The sequence below is a fragment of the Syngnathus floridae genome, chromosome 21 (assembly GCF_059516105.1).
Source record: "Syngnathus floridae isolate MCC-2025c chromosome 21, RoL_Sflo_1.0, whole genome shotgun sequence".
Taxonomy (NCBI): domain Eukaryota; kingdom Metazoa; phylum Chordata; class Actinopteri; order Syngnathiformes; family Syngnathidae; genus Syngnathus; species Syngnathus floridae.
Window position 1 is genome coordinate 10,029,378 of NC_142433.1, and position 20,523 is coordinate 10,049,900.

Consider the following 20,523-nt stretch of genomic DNA (forward strand, 5'->3'; position numbering starts at 1 on the left):
TTAAACTACTGTTTTGAAAAGGAGTGGGAACAAGTAAGACGTATTTAATTTATTTAATGGGAAGTAGTAAGACTTATTAAATTTATTTAATCTACTTTTCTTCCCAGGCAAAATTTGATGTGCTGCAATTCCAAATTTCCAAAGTGAATGAAGGAATGAAGTCCTTTAAATTATGATTTTGTATAAATACTAGGCATTAACACAAAATCGACGGCACAAAATGGGCAGACTTTACTTGTTTGAAAAGGACTGGTTACAAGACAGACTTTTTTAATTTATTTAATGGGAAGAAGACTTATTTAGTTTAATTGATCTATTTTTGTTCCCTGCCAAAATTCGATTTGCTGCAATTCCAAATTTCCAAAGTGAATGAAGGAAAGAAGTCGTTTAAATTATGATTTTGTTTAAATACTAGGCATAGACACAAAATCTACGGCACAAAATGGGCAGACTTTACTTGTTTGAAGAGGACTGGTTACAAGACAGACTTTTCTGATTTATTTAATGGGAAGAAGACTTATTTAGTTTATTTAATCTATTTTTGTTCCCTGGCAAAATTGGATTTGCTGAAATTGTATTTTGCCAAATCTTGCCTTGAGACCTGATAGGAAGTATTAAACGCTTAGTTAAATCAATACAAGTTGGTAATAAGAGCGAGTAATGTTGGTTGAACCGATGAATGAAGGTTGAAAGCAATTTAAATTATGACTTTGTATAAATACTAGATATTAACAGAACATCTACTGCGCGAAATGGGCAGAGTTTACTTGTTTGAGAAGGAGTGGCTTATTCAAAACTAAGATTTATTTAATCTGTTTGTTCCCAGGCAAAATTGGATGTGATGCAATTCCAAATTTCACCACATGATGGTGCCCAATTTTGACTTCATAGGACATATTAAACACTTAGCTTGTTATTATGTTCAAGGTAATCAGATTTGTTTATCATTCTAATGGCCTCTTCAAAACTATTCTGGATTACTACTTTGGATCTATTCTACATTACTTGGCAACAACATACTCTGTAACAGATTAGGCAGTATAATCACATATGTTAACTTGAGAGTGCCCACACTCAATCTACTTATCGTGATGTGTTAAATCAATTACTGTTAGACATTATTTGTCTGATAATCTACCAAATCTTTGAATTGAAGAATTTGTGATTCTAATGGCCTTCTTTTGAAAGCTATTCTGAATTACAACTTTGGATCTTATATTACTTTGCAACAATCTACTCCGTGACAGATTAGGCAGTATAATCACATATGTTAACTTCAGTGCCCACACTGTATTTATTTATGGTTATTTGTTAAATCAAGTACTGTTAGACATGAAATAGGAAGTGTTTAACATAAATGTTATGGCTACTCACCATTGTAGCTCGCTCCTGGTCAATGATACGAGCCTCTTCTTGCAGTGGAAAACTTGCAGCCAACAAACACCGTGGAACCTAAAGGAATGAAATTAAACATTAACATTTCGCCTCGACCAATTTTCACACGTACAACGCAACGCGGCTACACTTCTGCTATTACAAACGTAAATCTCCTTAAACACAATGAGTGTTACTTACCGTGTACGCTCTAGACGGTCCAGTTGCAAGCAGAAAATAAAGATATTTCTGTTGATAATCGTCGCTGCTCAGTGGCTCACGGCCATCGCGCCAACAGATTTGAATCGGAGGTTCGGGCAATTACGTCATATCCGCGGCACATGACTGCGACGTAATACCCGCTTATCTGAAACGGCAGTTAAAAGTAGAGTTACATCAAGTTTTCTTGGAACCTAAACGAATGAAAGAAAACTATCATTTGGCCACAACCAACATTCACAGATACAACACAACGTGCGGGGTTGAGGTTAAAGATTGAGTGAAGGGCCCTCGTTTTAAACTACTGTTTTGAAAAGGAGTGGGAACAAGTAAGACGTATTTAATTTATTTAATGGGAAGTAGTAAGACTTATTAAATTTATTTAATCTACTTTTCTTCCCAGGCAAAATTTGATGTGCTGCAATTCCAAATTTCCAAAGTGAATGAAGGAATGAAGTCCTTTAAATTATGATTTTGTATAAATACTAGGCATTAACACAAAATCGACGGCACAAAATGGGCAGACTTTACTTGTTTGAAAAGGACTGGTTACAAGACAGACTTTTTTAATTTATTTAATGGGAAGAAGACTTATTTAGTTTAATTGATCTATTTTTGTTCCCTGCCAAAATTCGATTTGCTGCAATTCCAAATTTCCAAAGTGAATGAAGGAAAGAAGTCGTTTAAATTATGATTTTGTTTAAATACTAGGCATAGACACAAAATCTACGGCACAAAATGGGCAGACTTTACTTGTTTGAAGAGGACTGGTTACAAGACAGACTTTTCTGATTTATTTAATGGGAAGAAGACTTATTTAGTTTATTTAATCTATTTTTGTTCCCTGGCAAAATTGGATTTGCTGAAATTGTATTTTGCCAAATCTTGCCTTGAGACCTGATAGGAAGTATTAAACGCTTAGTTAAATCAATACAAGTTGGTAATAAGAGCGAGTAATGTTGGTTGAACCGATGAATGAAGGTTGAAAGCAATTTAAATTATGACTTTGTATAAATACTAGATATTAACAGAACATCTACTGCGCGAAATGGGCAGAGTTTACTTGTTTGAGAAGGAGTGGCTTATTCAAAACTAAGATTTATTTAATCTGTTTGTTCCCAGGCAAAATTGGATGTGATGCAATTCCAAACTTCACCACATGATGGTGCCCAATTTTGACTTCATAGGACATATTAAACACTTAGCTTGTTATTATGTTCAAGGTAATCAGATTTGTTTATTATTCTAATGGCCTCTTCAAAACTATTCTGGATTACTACTTTGGATCTATTCTACATTACTTGGCAACAACATACTCTGTAACAGATTAGGCAGTATAATCATATCTGTTAACTTGAGAGTGCCCACACTCAATCTACTTATCGTGATGTGTTAAATCAATTACTGTTAGACATTATTTGTCTGATAATCTACCAAATCTTTGAATTGAAGAATTTGTGATTTAATTAATAGCTTGTTGTTATGTTAAGGGTAATCAGACTTGTATATAATTCTAATGGCCTTCTTTTGAAAACTATTCTGAATTACAACTTTGGATCTTATATTACTTTGCAACAATCTACTCCGTGACAGATTAGGCAGTATAATCACATATGTTAACTTCAGTGCCCACACTGTATTTATTTATGGTTATTTGTTAAATCAAGTACTGTTAGACATGAAATAGGAAGTGTTTAACATAAATGTTATGGCTACTCACCATTGTAGCTCGCTCCTGGTCAATGATACGAGCCTCTTCTTGCAGTGGAAAACTTGCAGCCAACAAACACCGTGGAACCTAAAGGAATGAAATTAAACATTAACATTTCGCCTCGACCAATTTTCACACGTACAACGCAACGCGGCTACACTTCTGCTATTACAAACGTAAATCTCCTTAAACACAATGAGTGTTACTTACCGTGTACGCTCTAGACGGTCCAGTTGCAAGCAGAAAATAAAGATATTTCTGTTGATAATCGTCGCTGCTCAGTGGCTCACGGCCATCGCGCCAACAGATTTGAATCGGAGGTTCGGGCAATTACGTCATATCCGCGGCACATGACTGCGACGTAATACCCGCTTATCTGAAACGGCAGTTAAAAGTAGAGTTACATCAAGTTTTCTTGGAACCTAAACGAATGAAAGAAAACTATCATTTGGCCACAACCAACATTCACAGATACAACACAACGTGCGGGGTTGAGGTTAAAGATTGAGTGAAGGGCCCTCGTTTTAAACTACTGTTTTGAAAAGGAGTGGGAACAAGTAAGACGTATTTAATTTATTTAATGGGAAGTAGTAAGACTTATTAAATTTATTTAATCTACTTTTCTTCCCAGGCAAAATTTGATGTGCTGCAATTCCAAATTTCCAAAGTGAATGAAGGAATGAAGTCCTTTAAATTATGATTTTGTATAAATACTAGGCATTAACACAAAATCGACGGCACAAAATGGGCAGACTTTACTTGTTTGAAAAGGACTGGTTACAAGACAGACTTTTTTAATTTATTTAATGGGAAGAAGACTTATTTAGTTTAATTGATCTATTTTTGTTCCCTGCCAAAATTCGATTTGCTGCAATTCCAAATTTCCAAAGTGAATGAAGGAAAGAAGTCGTTTAAATTATGATTTTGTTTAAATACTAGGCATAGACACAAAATCTACGGCACAAAATGGGCAGACTTTACTTGTTTGAAGAGGACTGGTTACAAGACAGACTTTTCTGATTTATTTAATGGGAAGAAGACTTATTTAGTTTATTTAATCTATTTTTGTTCCCTGGCAAAATTGGATTTGCTGAAATTGTATTTTGCCAAATCTTGCCTTGAGACCTGATAGGAAGTATTAAACGCTTAGTTAAATCAATACAAGTTGGTAATAAGAGCGAGTAATGTTGGTTGAACCGATGAATGAAGGTTGAAAGCAATTTAAATTATGACTTTGTATAAATACTAGATATTAACAGAACATCTACTGCGCGAAATGGGCAGAGTTTACTTGTTTGAGAAGGAGTGGCTTATTCAAAACTAAGATTTATTTAATCTGTTTGTTCCCAGGCAAAATTGGATGTGATGCAATTCCAAATTTCACCACATGATGGTGCCCAATTTTGACTTCATAGGACATATTAAACACTTAGCTTGTTATCATGTTCAAGGTAATCAGATTTGTTTATCATTCTAATGGCCTCTTCAAAACTATTCTGGATTACTACTTTGGATCTATTCTACATTACTTGGCAACAACATACTCTGTAACAGATTAGGCAGTATAATCACATATGTTAACTTGAGAGTGCCCACACTCAATCTACTTATCGTGATGTGTTAAATCAATTACTGTTAGACATTATTTGTCTGATAATCTACCAAATCTTTGAATTGAAGAATTTGTGATTTAATTAATAGCTTGTTCAGGGTAATCAGACTTGTATATAATTCTAATGGCCTTCTTTTGAAAACTATTCTGAATTACAACTTTGGATCTTATATTACTTTGCAACAATCTACTCGGTGACAGATTAGGCAGTATAATCACATATGTTAACTTCAGTGCCCACACTGTATTTATTTATGGTTATTTGTTAAATCAAGTACTGTTAGACATGAAATAGGAAGTGTTTAACATAAATGTTATGGCTACTCACCATTGTAGCTCGCTCCTGGTCAATGATATGAGCCTCTTCTTGCAGTGGAAAACTTGCAGCCAACAAACACCGTGGAACCTAAAGGAATGAAATTAAACATTAACATTTCGCCCGGACCAACATTCACACGTACAACGCAACGCGGCTACACTTCTGCTATTACAAACGTAAATCTCCTTAAACACAACGAGTGTTACTTACCGTGTACGCTCTAGGCAAAATTGGATGTGATGCAATTCCAAATCTATCTGAAACGGCAGTTAAAAGTAGAGTTACATCAAGTTTTCTTTTTTAATCAACACAATCATTTACAACCGTTGACCAGAAAGAATCGTCGAAATTCGACGTCCCCCACAAACGCCACGCTCACTCGCTTTTCAGGGCAACAAAAGTACTTCTTTTTAAAAACGATGAGTTGTACTTACCGTGTACGCTCTGGACGGTCCAGTTGCAAGCAGAAAATAAAAATATTTCTCTTGTTAGTCGTATGTTACCATCCGCCGTGTCTTTGTCAACATCGCCGCCATTTTCCTACTTCCTGCTGCGAGCCACGCCCACGGATTTAAATTTGGGCGGAAGCTCTTTCCATTGGCGTCGTTTTCGCGTATAGCAAATCCGATTGGTTGGGAAGGGTGCACGGTTATGCAGCCGAGGGGTCCTGTGATCGGTGGGATGTAAAGTAGGCGTCGACGTCACGTCCGCGTCACGTGACCACGACGTGGCAGACGTCATATAGCAACCGCTGTTTTGTTTAGTAGACTTACAGTTGTTATGCATTGACATAATGGCGCACACACCAAATAGATTTAAATAAATTAAATAATTCTTCTGCCCACTCTCTTTTAAACAAGTTAACTCTCCCCGCGGATTTGAATTCCGGCGAAAGTTACGCCCATCGACGTCACGTATGTCACGTGACCACGACGTGGCAGATGTCATATAGCAACCGCTGTTTTGTTTAGTAGATTTACAGTTGTTATGCATTGGCATAATGGTGTGCACTCAAAATAGATTTAAATAAATTAAATATTTCTTCTGCCTACTCCCTTTTAAACAAGTTAACTCTGCCCACGTCCATTGACGTCTTGTCTGCGTCACGTGACCACGACGTAGCGACGTCATATAGTAACCGCTGTTTTGACCAGTAGACTTAGTTATTATGCGTTGACATAATGGCGCACTGGTTAGCATGGCCACCTCTTAAGCATGATGATGCGGGTTCGACGCCTGATCAATGTTAGCATGGAGTGAGCTGAAGTGCATGGCGCTGAAGATTTGAATCTTTGAAATGCGCTGAGGTCTGACATATCAGGCAGAATGGTTTGCCATCACGTTCAACAAAAAATAGAAACTTTCCCACTCTGATTAAAACGTCCTGTGTTCATCTACGTATTTTCGTTTTGCTGTGCATCTTTTCCCTGCCATTTCGAGAGCCCAATTGACACTCATAGTTTAAAGAAATGTGTTTGCCCATCCTACTTTGTGGAATTTCACCACATGCGCTTTTGACCAAAATACCAAATTGAACTCAAGTGAAGCCAACACGCACAACCCCCCCCCCACACACACACACACACACAAATGTTGATATGAACATAAAAGAGCCGCATGCGGTTCGGGAGTTGCGGCTTGGCCAAACCTGTACTATACAACTTTATTTGTATAAAATTTTCACAACAGCTGTCACACAAACAAAGCGGGAAAAACCGAAGACGTGCGTGTTCCGCCCACGCTGGATTTATTTGCACCTTTGAAAAGACACCGTATTGCCGCAGATGTGGCAAAGAGTACTTTTGGGCATCTGAGACGGAAGGATGTCCAAAGCATCACGTCACCTGCTCTGGTAGGCATGGTGGTGGGACGTTGAGGTCAACCGCTTTGGGGTTGGCTGAATCTTTGATCGCAGGATGCCACACACTTGAAGACAGAAGCAGAAAATCAGAGCTAAATGCAAAATGTACTCACCGGTGACTCCAAATTTTTTCCCCCCTGAAGAAACAGCTGGACGGGTGGCCCCGGCTGGCCAGTGGGACTCTTGTTATTCTGACCCTTTTTAGTGCGCGTTTGGGGCAACAACCGTTTTTTGTGGCGCTCTCTTCTGGTTCAAAAGTGCCCTGCATGTGAATTTGCTTTTCCTGCCTTCTGATTGGATGAGCGCCGGTGTGACGCGGTGCCTCTGTCACCGTGGCGGGGGGTATATGTTGGCATCGGAGCGTCTGCCAACGTCTGAGACCGGCTGGCAGTGTATCGGAGGTGTCGAGTGCGGTGCCGCTGGAGCTCACTCACCAGCTGGTGTTAGGGCCACAGAATGAAGGCCAAGGAGAAGAATATAAAGAGAAACAGAAACTTCTCCTCCAATTGTTTGATTTGTCTCTTCTGAGCTTCGATGAATTCTTTCAGCTCTTTGTTCCTCTAGGACGGACAAATGGAAAGTGGCATTCAAAAGCCAGTAAGCGTGCAAGTAAGTGCCGGGCTGGCTTTGGGCCCTTACCTGTTGCGCGCTGTGCAGCAGATCCATTCTCTCTTGGAGGATGCAAGCGTCGCGCTCCCTCAACTCGCACATCAGGGCTCGCTTCCATTGGTCCACGGCGCTCCTAAGCTCTTCTCTCTGATCCGCCGTCAGCACGTCATTCACGCCAGCGTGGCTGGCTTTTTCGCCGTCCGTGGCGGGGCAGTCCCGCTGCGGTAGCGCCTCGTACAACATGGCCTCCAGCTCCAGGATCCTCTGGGCCGCAATCCTCGTCCATCAGTGGTCCGGCGGGAGATTTGAGGGCGGCTTACCTTATGAGCCTGGTCCATGGAACACTTCCTGAAGTCCAACTCTTCATCCAGGTAGCCCTTCTGCTTGCAGAACATATCCTAGCACAGCTCAAGGTCAGAATTGTTGGGGCACATTGCCGGAGTTCCCCTTGGCTGATGTCGCGTGTCTGTCTACCTTCTCACTTTCAATGTCCAACATCTTCTGTTGAAGTGCTGACTTGGTCACTTTGATGTATTCTAACCACTGAGGAAAGGCTGCTGTCACATAAGCAGAATGCGAGAGCGTGCGTGGACGTGCGCGTTACCTTCTCGGCTAGGGTGAGAAGGGTCCTGGCGTGAATCACGACCACCTGCTCCTCGTTGGTGAGATTCTGCAAGAGCCCAAAGGCACAGCGTCAACAAGCTTCTTTCAGCGCAAAGCCTTCCAAAAGTCACATTTGAGCCGCCGAGTCTCGTGGAGTGCGAACATAAGGAGTTCGACATACACTTACGGCGTTATAGCCCAGGATGTCCAGCTTCTTCATCAGATCACTGATGACGATGTCCGGGGGAAAGGCGCAAGGAGCAATGTAAGGTGTTCTGGGACCTCGGGTTAAGGTTAGGGTTGCGAGGGACGGCTTACGTACGCTCACGCCCTCGGCCTCGCAGTAGATCTGCAAAGGGCTGAGGCCGTCTGGGAAACGGACTTGCAGACACTTCAAGACGGGGGAGCGCCACTCCCTCTCCTGAAAGGCAGAGGCATGCATCCGTCCGTCCGTCCGTCCGTCCGTCACATCTCTGGCCTCAACACGCTTGTGCGAGTCTTCCCACCTCCAGCTCCAGGATGCGGAACTCAAGCAGTTCGTTTTGGTCTCGGATATCCTGGATGTGCTCTTTCAGACGCGCTTCTTCCGCCTCCATCCGCCTGACCTGAAAAGACAGTCAGACCTCATCTGCGGGGCTTCCCGACAGGTGTGACGCCAAGCGACTCCGCCCAGCGCCTTTCTTTCCGTCACCTTTTCCGCCAACTGCTGATTGCTCTGACGCAGCAGCTGCTTCTCCTCCACCCACTTGACATTCTAGAAGAGACAAACGCGTGGACAGCTTTGGAATGTTGTGTCATTTTCATCCACAAATTCTTTGGTTGACTGGAAAATGACATTTGCTTTTCTCCGCATTTTCCCAGCCACGTTCGGGGGGGGGGTGGGGGGGGGGGGTTGGTCCAGTAATGCCAGACGGATGAGTGACTGAAGAATGTAGCTATTTTGTCTGAGAAAAAGGTGTGCTCATTGATGAGCTTACCTGTCCTTGTTGCTTCAGCGCTGACTCCAGATCTGCTACTCTGCTTTGATAGTGACCCATTTCTACCATCAGCTTTTCTCTGGTCTGAAAGGAGGAGGAGGGAGGCTCCTCCTCCTCCTTTCAGACCAGAGAACACCCGAGGCTGGGTGAGAACGGGGAGGCTGCGACCCGGCCGGGGGTTGCGGGAAGGGGCGCCACCTTGATCTCCTTCTCGGCGTCGTAGTCCCCTTCGCTGGTCTGGGCTAGCAGAGCGTAGGCTCGTTGCAGCGCTTGATATTCTTGCGTCAGCTGGCGGTAGCGAAGCTCCGCCTCTTCATGCACACACCAATGCAACACAGCACTAGTACCAGAATCAGTCAGACCGGCGACAAAGCACCCGCGACGCAAAGACGAGTCCGATTCCAGGCTGAAGAGGAATGTTTGGTGCCAATACGCTGGCAGAAATGGCGGGCTACCTCTTCGGGTTCCGTGTCGGGGGTTCTGTCGGTGTGAAAAGACAAGGACGATCCGTCCGAGTCCACCAACACGTCTTCGTCGTAGCCGTAAAATGTTTCGATGACCTGCGGGCGCGGAAGCAAACATCTCTCTGAACAAACTGAAGCGACACCTCACGATGAATCGACGAGAGGAACGATAGCGAGAAAAAGGCCATTTCATCTTGCGCAACACCAAGCAGCCGCAAACAAACAGACTCACCTTGCAGGACCTCACGCTTTGTTCCTCCTCAGAGATTCTCGACGTCGGTATCGTAGCAGCAAATCTCTCTCCTGTCGACACAAATAATCCGCCTTTGAGATTCTTTGGATGCAAAGGGAACGAACGGCTCCGGCGCAGAAACAAACGCGACTCACAATGACATTTCTGACATGAGCTCCTGTCTCCAGAGCCTGAAAAACACATCACCGGCGATGATTGGAGGGACGCTCGTCTTTTCCAAAAGTGACAACTACAGGGTGTGTCAGGGTTTTCCAGATTATCTTTATCGTATCATTGTGTTGCTTTGACTTTGACTGCGACCTGTAATAAATAATATTATTTATCCCCTATTTATCCCTATCGCTTATCCCTTCCTACACAAAGTTGTAAAACACCCCTTGCTATGTTTTGACTAGAGGTCAAGGGCTTCCTCTATTCAATCCACTCTTACACCCACCCTGTTTCTCTTAATTAAAATGCTCGTGCAGGAGCCGAGAGTCAGACTTCATTCGTACAACGGATGGACTCTCCACCTGCAGGTGTCCAAAAGAACTTACTTGTCTCCCGTGTGGTTCTTGCAAAATAAGTTGGAGCGAGCGCAACTCTAACAGGGTGCATTTTGCCACTAGCTGCCTACGGACAATGACGTCGCGCTCGCGGCTCATGGTTGACGGGCTGAGCAGCCGGGCAAGTCCGTCGTTTTCAGCGCACAGCGAGTGGCAAAGGCGCTGACAAAACGGGAGCTTTGAGCTGCTGAAAACGGCAAAACAAGTCTAAAGCGTGTTCAAACGCGTGCGCACAATGCTCCTGCTTGAAAGGTCGGAATTTAAGGGGCCAATTTTTTGGATGGCGGCCGCCGGCCAAGCTTTGGACGGAAAAGGTTTCCTGGCGACAGCGAGCGAGCGCGGCGCTGCCGTACGTGCACCGAGTCGCCTGCCTGAAGACCTTGGACAAGTCGTCGATGATGTGCCGCTGCTCCACAACTTGAAGGAACTCCATTTCACCGTCCTGCTGGCCGCAACCGCGGTCCAGGTCATTGAGCGAACTAGGCCTTCTCTGTGGAACACAAATGCAGTGGACTCTGTTGGCACGCCGCCGTTGTCCGCGTCGACTTACCAAGCTTGCCATCTCCTCGTTCTCCTGGGTGACAAAGCGCACTTTGTTTTCAAGGCGACACAGCACCAGCGAGAGTTCTTCATTCTTCCTGCTCAGGCGTTTGTTTTTGTACAGGAGTGGCAGAAACTGGCTTTCTGTTTCTCTCAGTCGCTTTAGCTGCAAGCATGAAGTGCGGGATGTGAAAGACGCACAACACGCGGGCCAGAACGTATCCATTCCTTTTGCATCGGTTTGAACGGAATCGTGGCTTTGGCTCCCAATAAAAGACATCTACCAGGCAACCGACTCGCCGCGCCGCTCAACTAATAAGCAAGCGCAATGGGTGCCTCGCTGGATGGCGCGCATCAAACGTAGCGCAAACCTTCAAGCGTGCCGTCAATAAATTACCAGTTCATTGCGCTCTTCAGAAAGCAGGGCGTTTCGATCCTCCAGTTTCCTGATGACTGCGCTGAGCTCAGCGATTTTCAGATGAAACCGTCGCGTGTCCCGATCCTCCTGAGACTGAAAACGCCCCGCAACACACACACACAAGCACTCGTTCAAAGTTCAAAACTGTTTTTGTGCTACCTTCCTCCAGCAACGAACTAAGTCATGCGTACTGCAAGTGTGTGATGAGGTGGCTTACGCAATAAAGAGGATTGCTAGTAGCGGCGTTGACCCCACTTCCAGGGTAGTTTAGGCCCGCCCTTTGGGAATCCCTCAGGGCAGCGATCTGCTGCTCGGCAGCCTGAGTCTGCAGCTGAAGGCGGTGGACGTGGCCGGCCCCAGGGCTTCATCCAAAACACTAACCGCTCTGTCTTTCAGCTTGATCTCATCCGTCTGGATGTACAAACGGGGAGCGCTCAGGCAGGCGGGCAAACTCATTTGCCAGAATTGTGACAAAAACAAAGAGAGCAACCGGCCAATTTTTTTCTTGAATCGACTAGAACACCTTTGCTGTGACAAAAGCGAAGCGAGCAACCGGACATTTTCTTCTTGTGAAATAGAATAGAATAGAATGCCTTAGGTGTCATTGCACTGCAGGTATACAACGAAATTGGGAACATAGCCACGCACCGCGCATCTGATCAGTCCTACCAGTCGGCGGATCTCCCTCTCGCAGTCTCTCTTGGTTCGGCTCAGCTCCTCCCGATGCTGGTGATGAGCCGATCGGAGCTCGGCCGCTCGGGACTGCCAGGCCTGCTGGGCCGCTGCCAGGGCTTCTTCCGCGCTCCTGGTGGAGGCGACACCGCTCGGTCTCCCGACACCGCCGCGTCTCCTCCACCTCCGCCAGCAAAGCGCCCCCCCTCCTCACCTGAGCAGACATTGCGCCACACCGGGCCGTTGAGACCGCAACGGAGCGCCGCGACGCTTACTGGGGACAAGCTACACAATACGGTAGCGGCCGCATCGAAGCCCGACGTGGCGTGCGGATAGTCAGACACGGATAGAGCGGATCACCTTGTCCATGGAGCCGTCCCTCAGGCTGAGGACCAAGGCATTCAGTCGCTGGATCTCTCCATCTTTGATTTTGATCACTCTCATCAGCTCCATTTCATGCTGCCGCAGTAATGTCTCCCTGGTAATGGCTAACTCTTTCTGCTTCTCCTCATGGAGTTTGCTTTTGAGTTCCGTCATGGCGGCGGTGGCACGGTGGTGCTCCGCCCGCAGGTCCTGACTTCTCTCTCTCTCCAGACAGCTGACCTGACATGACTTAGACTTAGACTTAGACAAACTTTATTGTCATCTTGTCTGCACATGGTGCATACAAAACGAAATTCCGTTGCATACGTCTTACAACAAAGTAGTGATATTGCAGTTGAATAGAAGTAACATATCCTATGAATATATATATATATACATATATACTATATATATATATATATATATATATATTAAAAATAAGTGCAGCAGTGATAATTATGCAATAGTGCAAGTAGGCAAAACAGTATTCAAGAGTGTGCAGAGGAATGCTAAACCATGTATTAAACTTCTATTTAAAGGGTTTATACAAGTTCAGTAAAGTTGGTAGTGCGAGATAGTGCAAGATAGAGGTCCGTAGTGTCATAAAGTACAGTTCTGTGAATGTGTGATGCAGAGTTCAGTTTAGAGCTCAACAGTTCTAGTGTTCAACAGTCTGATGACAGCAGGGAAAAAGCTGTTGCAGAACCTGGTGGACCTGCAGCGGATGCTGCAAACCTCTTCCCAGAGGGCAGCAGGGAGAACAGTCCATGGTGGGGGTGTGATGGGTCATTGATGATGTTACGGGCACGGGACATGCAGCGCTGAGATGAAATGTCCTGAATGGAGGGAAGAGGAGCCCCTATGATCCTCTCTGCTGTCCTCACCACTCTCCTCACGTTCTTCCAATCGGAGGCGGTGCAGCCTCCACACCACACAGAGAGACAGCTTGTCAGAATGCTCTCTATGGTGCTCCTGTAGAACGTCCTCATGATGGGTGGGGGCAGGTGGGCTCTCCTCATCCTCCGCAGGAAGTACAAGCGCTTCTGTGCCCTCTTGACCAGTGCCGTAGTGTTCATAGTCCAGGTGAGGTCTTCTGTGATGTGGACCCCCAGGAATTTGGTGGTGCTGACCACCTCCACAGCTGAGCTGTTGATGATCAGTGGAGCGTGGTGAGGCTGTTTTTTCCTGAAGTCGACGATGATCTCCTTCATCTTCTCCTCATTCAGGATCAGGCTGTTTTCTCTGCACCAGGCCACCAGCTGCTCCACCTCCTCTCTGTAGTCCAGGTCGTTGTTGTCTCTGATGAGCCCCACCACCGTTGTGTCGTCTGCTGACTTCACGATGTGATTGGTGGTGAACCTGAGGACGCAGTCGTGTGTCATCAGGGTGCACAGCAGGGGGCTCAGGACGCAGCCCTGAAGGGAGCCTGTGCTGAGGGTGATGACATCAGAGGTGTTCTGTCCGACCCGGACTGACTGAGGTCTGTTGGTGAGGAAGTCTAGCAGCCAGTTGCGAAGGGGGGTGTTGAAGCCCAGGTGTTCCAATTTTCCTACCAGATGCTGTGGGATGATGGTGTTAAACGCTGAGCTGAAGTCCAGGAACAGCCTCCGCACATGGGTGTTCTTCTCCTCCAGGTGAGCCAGGCTCAGGTGAAGAACGGAGGAGATGGCGTCCTGAGTGGAGCGGTTTTGCCGGTCGGCAAACTGGAACGGGTCAAATAATAGGGGGAGTCTGGAAACGATGTGACCTTTAAGCAGCCTTTCGAAGCACTTCATCATAACCGGAGTCAGTGCAACAGGCCGGTAATCATTAAATGAGGTGATTTGAGGTTTCTTCGGCACCGGAATGATGGAGGCAGTCTTAAAGCACGCCGGCACTGTGGCTTGGCCCAGCGAGGTGTTAAAAATGTCTGTGATGACCCCAGCCAGATGACTTGCACATTCCCTGAACACACGCCCAGGAATGTTGTCGGGGCCAGGGGCCTTACAGGGGTTGACTCTCCTCAGGGTCTTCAACACATCGGCGGAGTCAAGGCAGAGTACCTCCTCTTCCTGATGGGGGACAGTTTTAACTGCTGGAGTGCCGTTTAGTGCCTCGAACCTCCCAAAGAAGTTATTTAGACCATTTAGAAAGTCAACATCAACTACACCCACCGGGGGGGGGGAGGGTGAGTTGTAGTCTGTAATCGCCCGTATGCCTTGCCACATACTCCTGATGTTTTTGACGTCGTGGAAACGATCCTGAAATTTTCGACTGCGGTCTCGCTTCGCTATCCTGATGGCACGGTTCAAGTTGGCTCTCGCTGTCCTCAGTGTCTCCTTGTCGCCAGACTTGAAGGCAGAGTTCCGCGCTCGTAGCGTTTGACGTACCTCCTCAGTCATCCAGGGTCGTTGGTTGCCCCGGGTGATGATATTCTTAGTGGTGCTGACGTCCTCGGTGCATTTGTTGATGTAGGCTGACACAGTCATGGCACACGCATGTCTAATCTACATCGGGAAAACTGGGAGGGAGGGAGGCAGGCAGGGAGGCAGGCAGGGAGGCAGGCAGGGAGGCAGGCAGTGTCTGTCTGTTGAGGTTTTCACCTTGTTCTTCTCCTGCTGAAGTTCTAACTGGACGTCCATCAGTTTGGTTCTCAGCTCGTCATTGGCGGCCTGAAGGGCGTCCGTTCGCTCCGCCTTGGCCCGCCCTGCCGGAGCTCGTTTGGACATCTCTTACTCGAGTCTCGCCCGGTCGTCAGTCAGAGATCACAACATTTGTACCTGGAGAGCACAAACGCAGCGCTGTTTTCCACTGGCTTCGAACTCAACTTCAATCGGTACCGTAACTTACAACATCATAAACATAGAACTAGCTTGACTTATTCATTGAATAAATGCATTTGGTTCTTCAAAACTGCATCACGCAACATAGCGTGACCGAGACGGCCGTTATCCACCTGCGTGAAGTTATTTGGTGAAATGAATGAGATGTTTAAGACACCATCGTTCTGTCTCTATGTAGATGAAGGGAAATAATCGATTGCTGAAGGTCCAAAGGTGTTGTGATAAACAAATAAACATATTAGTGATTAGTGACATATTTGTGATAAACATATTAGGCAGGATAATAACATATATTAACGTGACTGCCCACACTGTATTTATTTATGGTTATTTGTTAAATCGAGTACTGTTAGACATGAAATAGGAAGTGTTTAACATAAATGGAAGACGAAAGGGGTACTCACCATTGTAGCTCCTGCTGGTCAATGATACGAGCCTCTTCTTGCAGTGGAAAACATACAGCCAACAAACACCGTGGAACCTAAAGGAATGAAATTAAACATTAACATTTAGCCTCAACCAACATTCACAGATACAACGCAACGCAAACTACACAAACGTAAATCTTTTTAAACACAATGAGTTGTACTTACCGTGTACGCTCTAGACGGTCCACTTGCAAGCAGAAAATAAAGATATTTCTGTTGATAATCGTCGTGTTTGTATCCGGTGTCTCGCTCAAGGCCATTGCGCCCACAGATTTGAATTTTGGCGAGAGTTCAGCCTATTGACGTCATTTCCGCGGTGTAATACCCGCATATCTGAAACGGCAAAGTTAAGAGTAGAGTTAAATAAAGTTTTTAGTCAACGCAATAATTTACAACCGTTGACCAGTCGAAATAATCGTCGAAATTTGGCGTCTGTGGCTGGAAGCAGACGCCGAGTTCGACATTCCTCCCAAACGCCACACTCCCTCGCTTTTCAGGGCTAAAAAAAAAACAGTTGTAATTACCTTGTACGCTCTAGACGGTCAAGTTGCAAGCTGAAAACAAAAATATTTGCCTTGTTAGTCATCGTGTTACTAACCGCTGTGTCTTGTTTGCCAGAATTGCCGCTTTCCTACTTCCTGTTGCAAGCCACGCCCACGGATTATAATTTTGCCGTGAGTTCCGCCTATTGACGTCATGTCCGCGTCACATGACTGCGACGTAATATTATCTAAAACTGTTTGTGCGGTATTGTGTTGTTCTGTGCGGTATTGTGTTATTCTGTGCGGCGTCGTGTTGTTCTGTGCGGCGTCGTGTTGTTCAGTGCGACGTCGTGTTGTTCAGTGCGGCATGGTGTTGTTCAGTGCGGCATGGTGTTGTTCAGTGCGGCATGGTGTTGTTCAGTGCGGCATAATGTTGTTCAGTGCGGCATAATGTTGTTCAGTGCGGCATGGTGTTGTTCAGTGCGGCATGGTGTTGTTCAGTGCGGCATGGTGTTGTTCAGTGCGGCATAATGTTGTTCAGTGCGCCATAATGTTGTTCAGTGCGGCATGGTGTTGTTCAGTGCGGGATGGTGTTGTTCAGTGCAGGATGGTGTTGTTCAGTGCGGCATGGTGTTGTTCAATGCGGCATGGTGTTGTTCAGTGCGGGATGGTGTTGTTCAGTGCGGCATGGTGTTGTTCAGTGCGGCATAATGTTGTTCAGTGCGGCATGGTGTTGTTCAGTGCGGCATGGTGTTGTTCAGTGCGGCATGGTGTTGTTCAGTGCGGCATGGTGTTGTTCAGTGCGGCATGGTGTTGTTCAGTGCGGCATGGTGTTGTTCAGTCCGGGATGGTGTTGTTCAATGCGGGATCGTGTTGTTCAGTGCGGGGTGGTGTTGTTCAGTGCGGGATGGTGTTGTTCAGTGCGGCATGGTGTTGTTCAATGCGGCATGGTGTTGTTCAGTGCGGGATGGTGTTGTTCATTGCGGCATGGTGTTGTTCAGTGCGGCATGGTGTTGTTCAGTGCGGCATGGTGTTGTTCAATGCGGCATGGTGTTGTTCAGTGCGGCATAATGTTGTTCAGTGCGGCATGGTGTTGTTCAGTGTGGAAAGGTGTTGTTCAGTGCAGGATGGTGTTGTTCAGTGCGGCATGGTGTTGTTCAATGCAGGATCGTGTTGTTCAGTGCAGCATAATGTTGTTCAGTGCAGCATGGTGTTGTTCAGTGCGGCATGGTGTTGTTCAATGCGGCATGGTGTTGTTCACTGCGGGATGGTGTTGTTCAATGCGGGATCGTGTTTTTCAGTGCGGCATAATGTTGTTCAGTGCAGCATGGTGTTGTTCAGTGCGGCATGGTGTTGTTCAGTGCGACATAATGTTGTTTAGTGCGGCATAATGTTGTTCAGTGCGGCATAATGTTGTTCAGTGCGGCATGGTGTTGTTCAGTGCGGCATGGTGTTGTTCAGTGCGGCATGGTGTTGTTCAGTGCAGGATGGTGTTGTTCAGTGCGGCATGGTGTTGTTCAATGCGGCATGGTGTTGTTCAGTGCGGGATGGTGTTGTTCAGTGCAGGATGGTGTTGTTCAGTGCGGCATGGTGTTGTTCAGTGCGGAATGGTGTTGTTCAGTGCGGCATGGTGTTGTTCAGTGCGGCATGGTGTTGTTCAGTGCAGGATGGTGTTGTTCAATGCGGGATCGTGTTGTTCAGTGCGGCATCGTGTTGTTCAGTGCGGCATGGTGTTGTTCAGTGCAGGATGGTGTTGTTCAGTGCGGCATGGTGTTGTTCAATGCGGCATGGTGTTGTTCAGTGCGGGATGGTGTTGTTCAGTGCGGCATGGTGTTGTTCAGTGCGGCATAATGTTGTTCAGTGCGGCATGGTGTTGTTCAGTGCGGCATGGTGTTGTTCAGTGCGGCATGGTGTTGTTCAGTGCGGCATGGTGTTGTTCAGTGCGGAATGGTGTTGTTCAGTGCGGCATGGTGTTGTTCAGTGCGGGATGGTGTTGTTCAATGCGGGATCGTGTTGTTCAGTGCGGGGTGGTGTTGTTCAGTGCAGGATGGTGTTGTTCAGTGCAGGATGGTGTTGTTCAGTGCGGCATGGTGTTGTTCAATGCAGGATCGTGTTGTTCAGTGCAGCATAATGTTGTTCAGTGCAGCATGGTGTTGTTCAGTGCGGCATGGTGTTGTTCAATGCGGCATGGTGTTGTTCAGTGCGGGATGGTGTTGTTCAGTGCGGCATGGTGTTTTTCAGTGCGGCATAATGTTGTTCAGTGCGGCATGGTGTTGTTCAGTGCGGCATGGTGTTGTTCAGTGCGACATAATGTTGTTCAGTGCGGCATAATGTTGTTCAGTGCGGCATGGTGTTGTTCAGTGCGGCATGGTGTTGTTCAGTGCGGCATGGTGTTGTTCAGTGCGGCATGGTGTTGTTCAGTGAAGGATGGTGTTGTTCAGTGCAGGATGGTGTTGTTCAATGCGGCATGGTGTTGTTCAGTGCGGGATGGTGTTGTTCAGTGCAGGATGGTGTTGTTCAGTGCGGCATAGTGTTGTTCAGTGCGGAATGGTGTTGTTCAGTGCGGCATGGTGTTGTTCAGTGCGGCATGGTGTTGTTCAGTGCAGGATGGTGTTGTTCAATGCGGGATGGTGTTGTTCAGTGCGGGATGGTGTTGTTCAGTGCAGGATGGTGTTGTTCAGTGCGGCATGGTGTTGTTCAATGCAGGATCGTGTTGTTCAGTGCAGCATAATGTTGTTCAGTGCAGCATGGTGTTGTTCAGTGCAGGATGGTGTTGTTCAATGCGGGATGGTGTTGTTCAGTGCGGGATGGTGTTGTTCAGTGCGGGATGGTGTTGTTCAGTGCAGGATGGTGTTGTTCAGTGCGGCATGGTGTTGTTCAATGCAGGATCGTGTTGTTCAGTGCAGCATAATGTTGTTCAGTGCAGCATGGTGTTGTTCAGTGCGGCATGGTGTTGTTCAATGCGGCATGGTGTTGTTCAGTGCGGGATGGTGTTGTTCAGTGCGGCATGGTGTTTTTCAGTGCGGCATAATGTTGTTCAGTGCGGCATGGTGTTGTTCAGTGCGGCATGGTGTTGTTCAGTGCGACATAATGTTGTTCAGTGCGGCATAATGTTGTTCAGTGCGGCATGGTGTTGTTCAGTGCAGCATAATGTTGTTCAGTGCGGCATGGTGTTGTTCAGTGCGGAATGGTGTTGTTCAGTGCGGCATGGTGTTGTTCAGTGCGGCATGGTGTTGTTCAGTGCGGCATGGTGTTGTTCAGTGCGGCATGGTGTTGTTCAGTGCGGGATGGTGTTCAATGCGGGATCGTGTTGTTCAGTGCGGCATGGTGTTGTTCAGTGCGGCATGGTGTTGTTCAGTGCGGCATGGTGTTGTTCATTTCGGCATAATGTTGTTCAGTGCGGCATAATGTTGTTTAGTGCGGCATGGTGTTGTTCAGTGCGGGATGGTGTTGTTCAGTGCGTTATAATGTTGTTCAGTGCGGCATGGTGTTGTTCAGTGCGGCATGGTGTTGTTCAGTGCGGCATGGTGTTGTTCAGTGCGGCATAATGTTGTTCAGTGCGGCATAATGTTGTTCAGTGCGGCATGGTGTTGTTCAGTGCGGGATGGTGTTGTTCAGTGCGGGATGGTGTTGTTCAGTGCGGCATGGTGTTCAATGCGGAATGGTGTTGTTCAGTGCAGGATGGTGTTGTTCAGTGCGGCATGGTGTTGTTCAGTGCGGCATAATGTTGTTCAGTGCGGCATGGTGTTGTTCAGTGCGGCATGGTGTTGTTCAGTGCGGCATGGTGTTGTTCAGTGCGGCATGGTGTTGTTCAGTGCGGCATAATGTTGTTCAGTGCGGCATGGTGTTGTTCAGTGCGGCATGGTGTTGTTCAGTGCGGCATAATGTTCAGTGCGGCATAATGTTGTTCAGTGCGGCATGGTGTTGTTCAGTGCGGGATGGTGTTGTTCAGTGCAGGATGGTGTTGTTCAGTGCGGCATGGTGTTCAGTGCGGGATGGTGTCTTTCAGTGCGGCATGGTGTCGTTCAGTGCGGCATGGTGTCTTTCAGTGCGGCATGGTGTCGTTCAGTGAGGCATGGTGTTGTTCAGTGCGGCATGGTGTTGTTTAGTGCGGCATGGTGTTGTTCAGTGCGGGATGGTGTTGTTCAGTGCGGGATGGTGTTGTTCAGTGTGGCATGGTGTTCAGTGCGGCATGGTGTTGTTCAGTGCGGTATCGTGTTGTTCAGTGCGGTATCGTGTTTCTCAGTGCGG

The 20,523-nt window shown here is 46.6% G+C and overlaps 2 protein-coding genes across 5 annotated transcripts; both read right to left on the reverse strand.

The window, feature by feature from the left end:
• Positions 1-6,828: 6,828 nt before the first annotated feature.
• Positions 6,829-9,036, reverse strand: LOC148380545 (janus kinase and microtubule-interacting protein 3-like). Of its 2 annotated transcripts, XM_088365983.1 has the most exons (8): positions 8,815-9,036; positions 8,496-8,729; positions 8,310-8,375; positions 8,180-8,248; positions 8,026-8,103; positions 7,736-7,969; positions 7,531-7,656; positions 6,829-7,161 (listed from the first exon to the last, which is right to left on the reverse strand). In XM_088365983.1, the coding sequence occupies exons 1-7, from the start codon at positions 8,902-8,904 to the stop codon at positions 7,540-7,542; spliced, it is 888 nt and encodes a 295-aa protein (XP_088222109.1). In that variant the 5' UTR covers positions 8,905-9,036; the 3' UTR covers positions 6,829-7,161; positions 7,531-7,539. The 2 variants fall into 2 exon arrangements, with proteins under 2 accessions (XP_088222109.1, XP_088222108.1); XM_088365982.1 differs by lacking the exon at positions 6,829-7,161 and having other exon boundaries at positions 7,216-7,656.
• A 545-nt stretch (positions 9,037-9,581) lies between these two features.
• LOC148380546 (janus kinase and microtubule-interacting protein 3-like) lies at positions 9,582-16,161 on the reverse strand. Of its 3 annotated transcripts, none has more exons than XR_015855206.1 (6): positions 15,956-16,156; positions 15,767-15,843; positions 15,123-15,299; positions 9,982-10,052; positions 9,741-9,845; positions 9,582-9,596 (listed from the first exon to the last, which is right to left on the reverse strand). XR_015855206.1 is itself a non-coding variant. In XM_088366101.1 (6 exons), the coding sequence occupies exons 3-6, from the start codon at positions 15,246-15,248 to the stop codon at positions 11,909-11,911; spliced, it is 594 nt and encodes a 197-aa protein (XP_088222227.1). In that variant the 5' UTR covers positions 15,249-15,299; positions 15,767-15,843; positions 15,956-16,161; the 3' UTR covers positions 11,894-11,908. The 3 variants fall into 3 exon arrangements, 1 of the variants encoding a protein (XP_088222227.1); XM_088366101.1 differs by lacking the exons at positions 9,582-9,596; positions 9,741-9,845; positions 9,982-10,052 and adding exons at positions 11,894-11,916; positions 12,175-12,391; positions 12,538-12,780 and having other exon boundaries at positions 15,956-16,161; XR_015855205.1 differs by lacking the exons at positions 9,582-9,596; positions 9,741-9,845; positions 9,982-10,052 and adding an exon at positions 13,930-14,995 and having other exon boundaries at positions 15,956-16,149.
• Between the last annotated feature and the right edge of the window lie 4,362 nt (positions 16,162-20,523).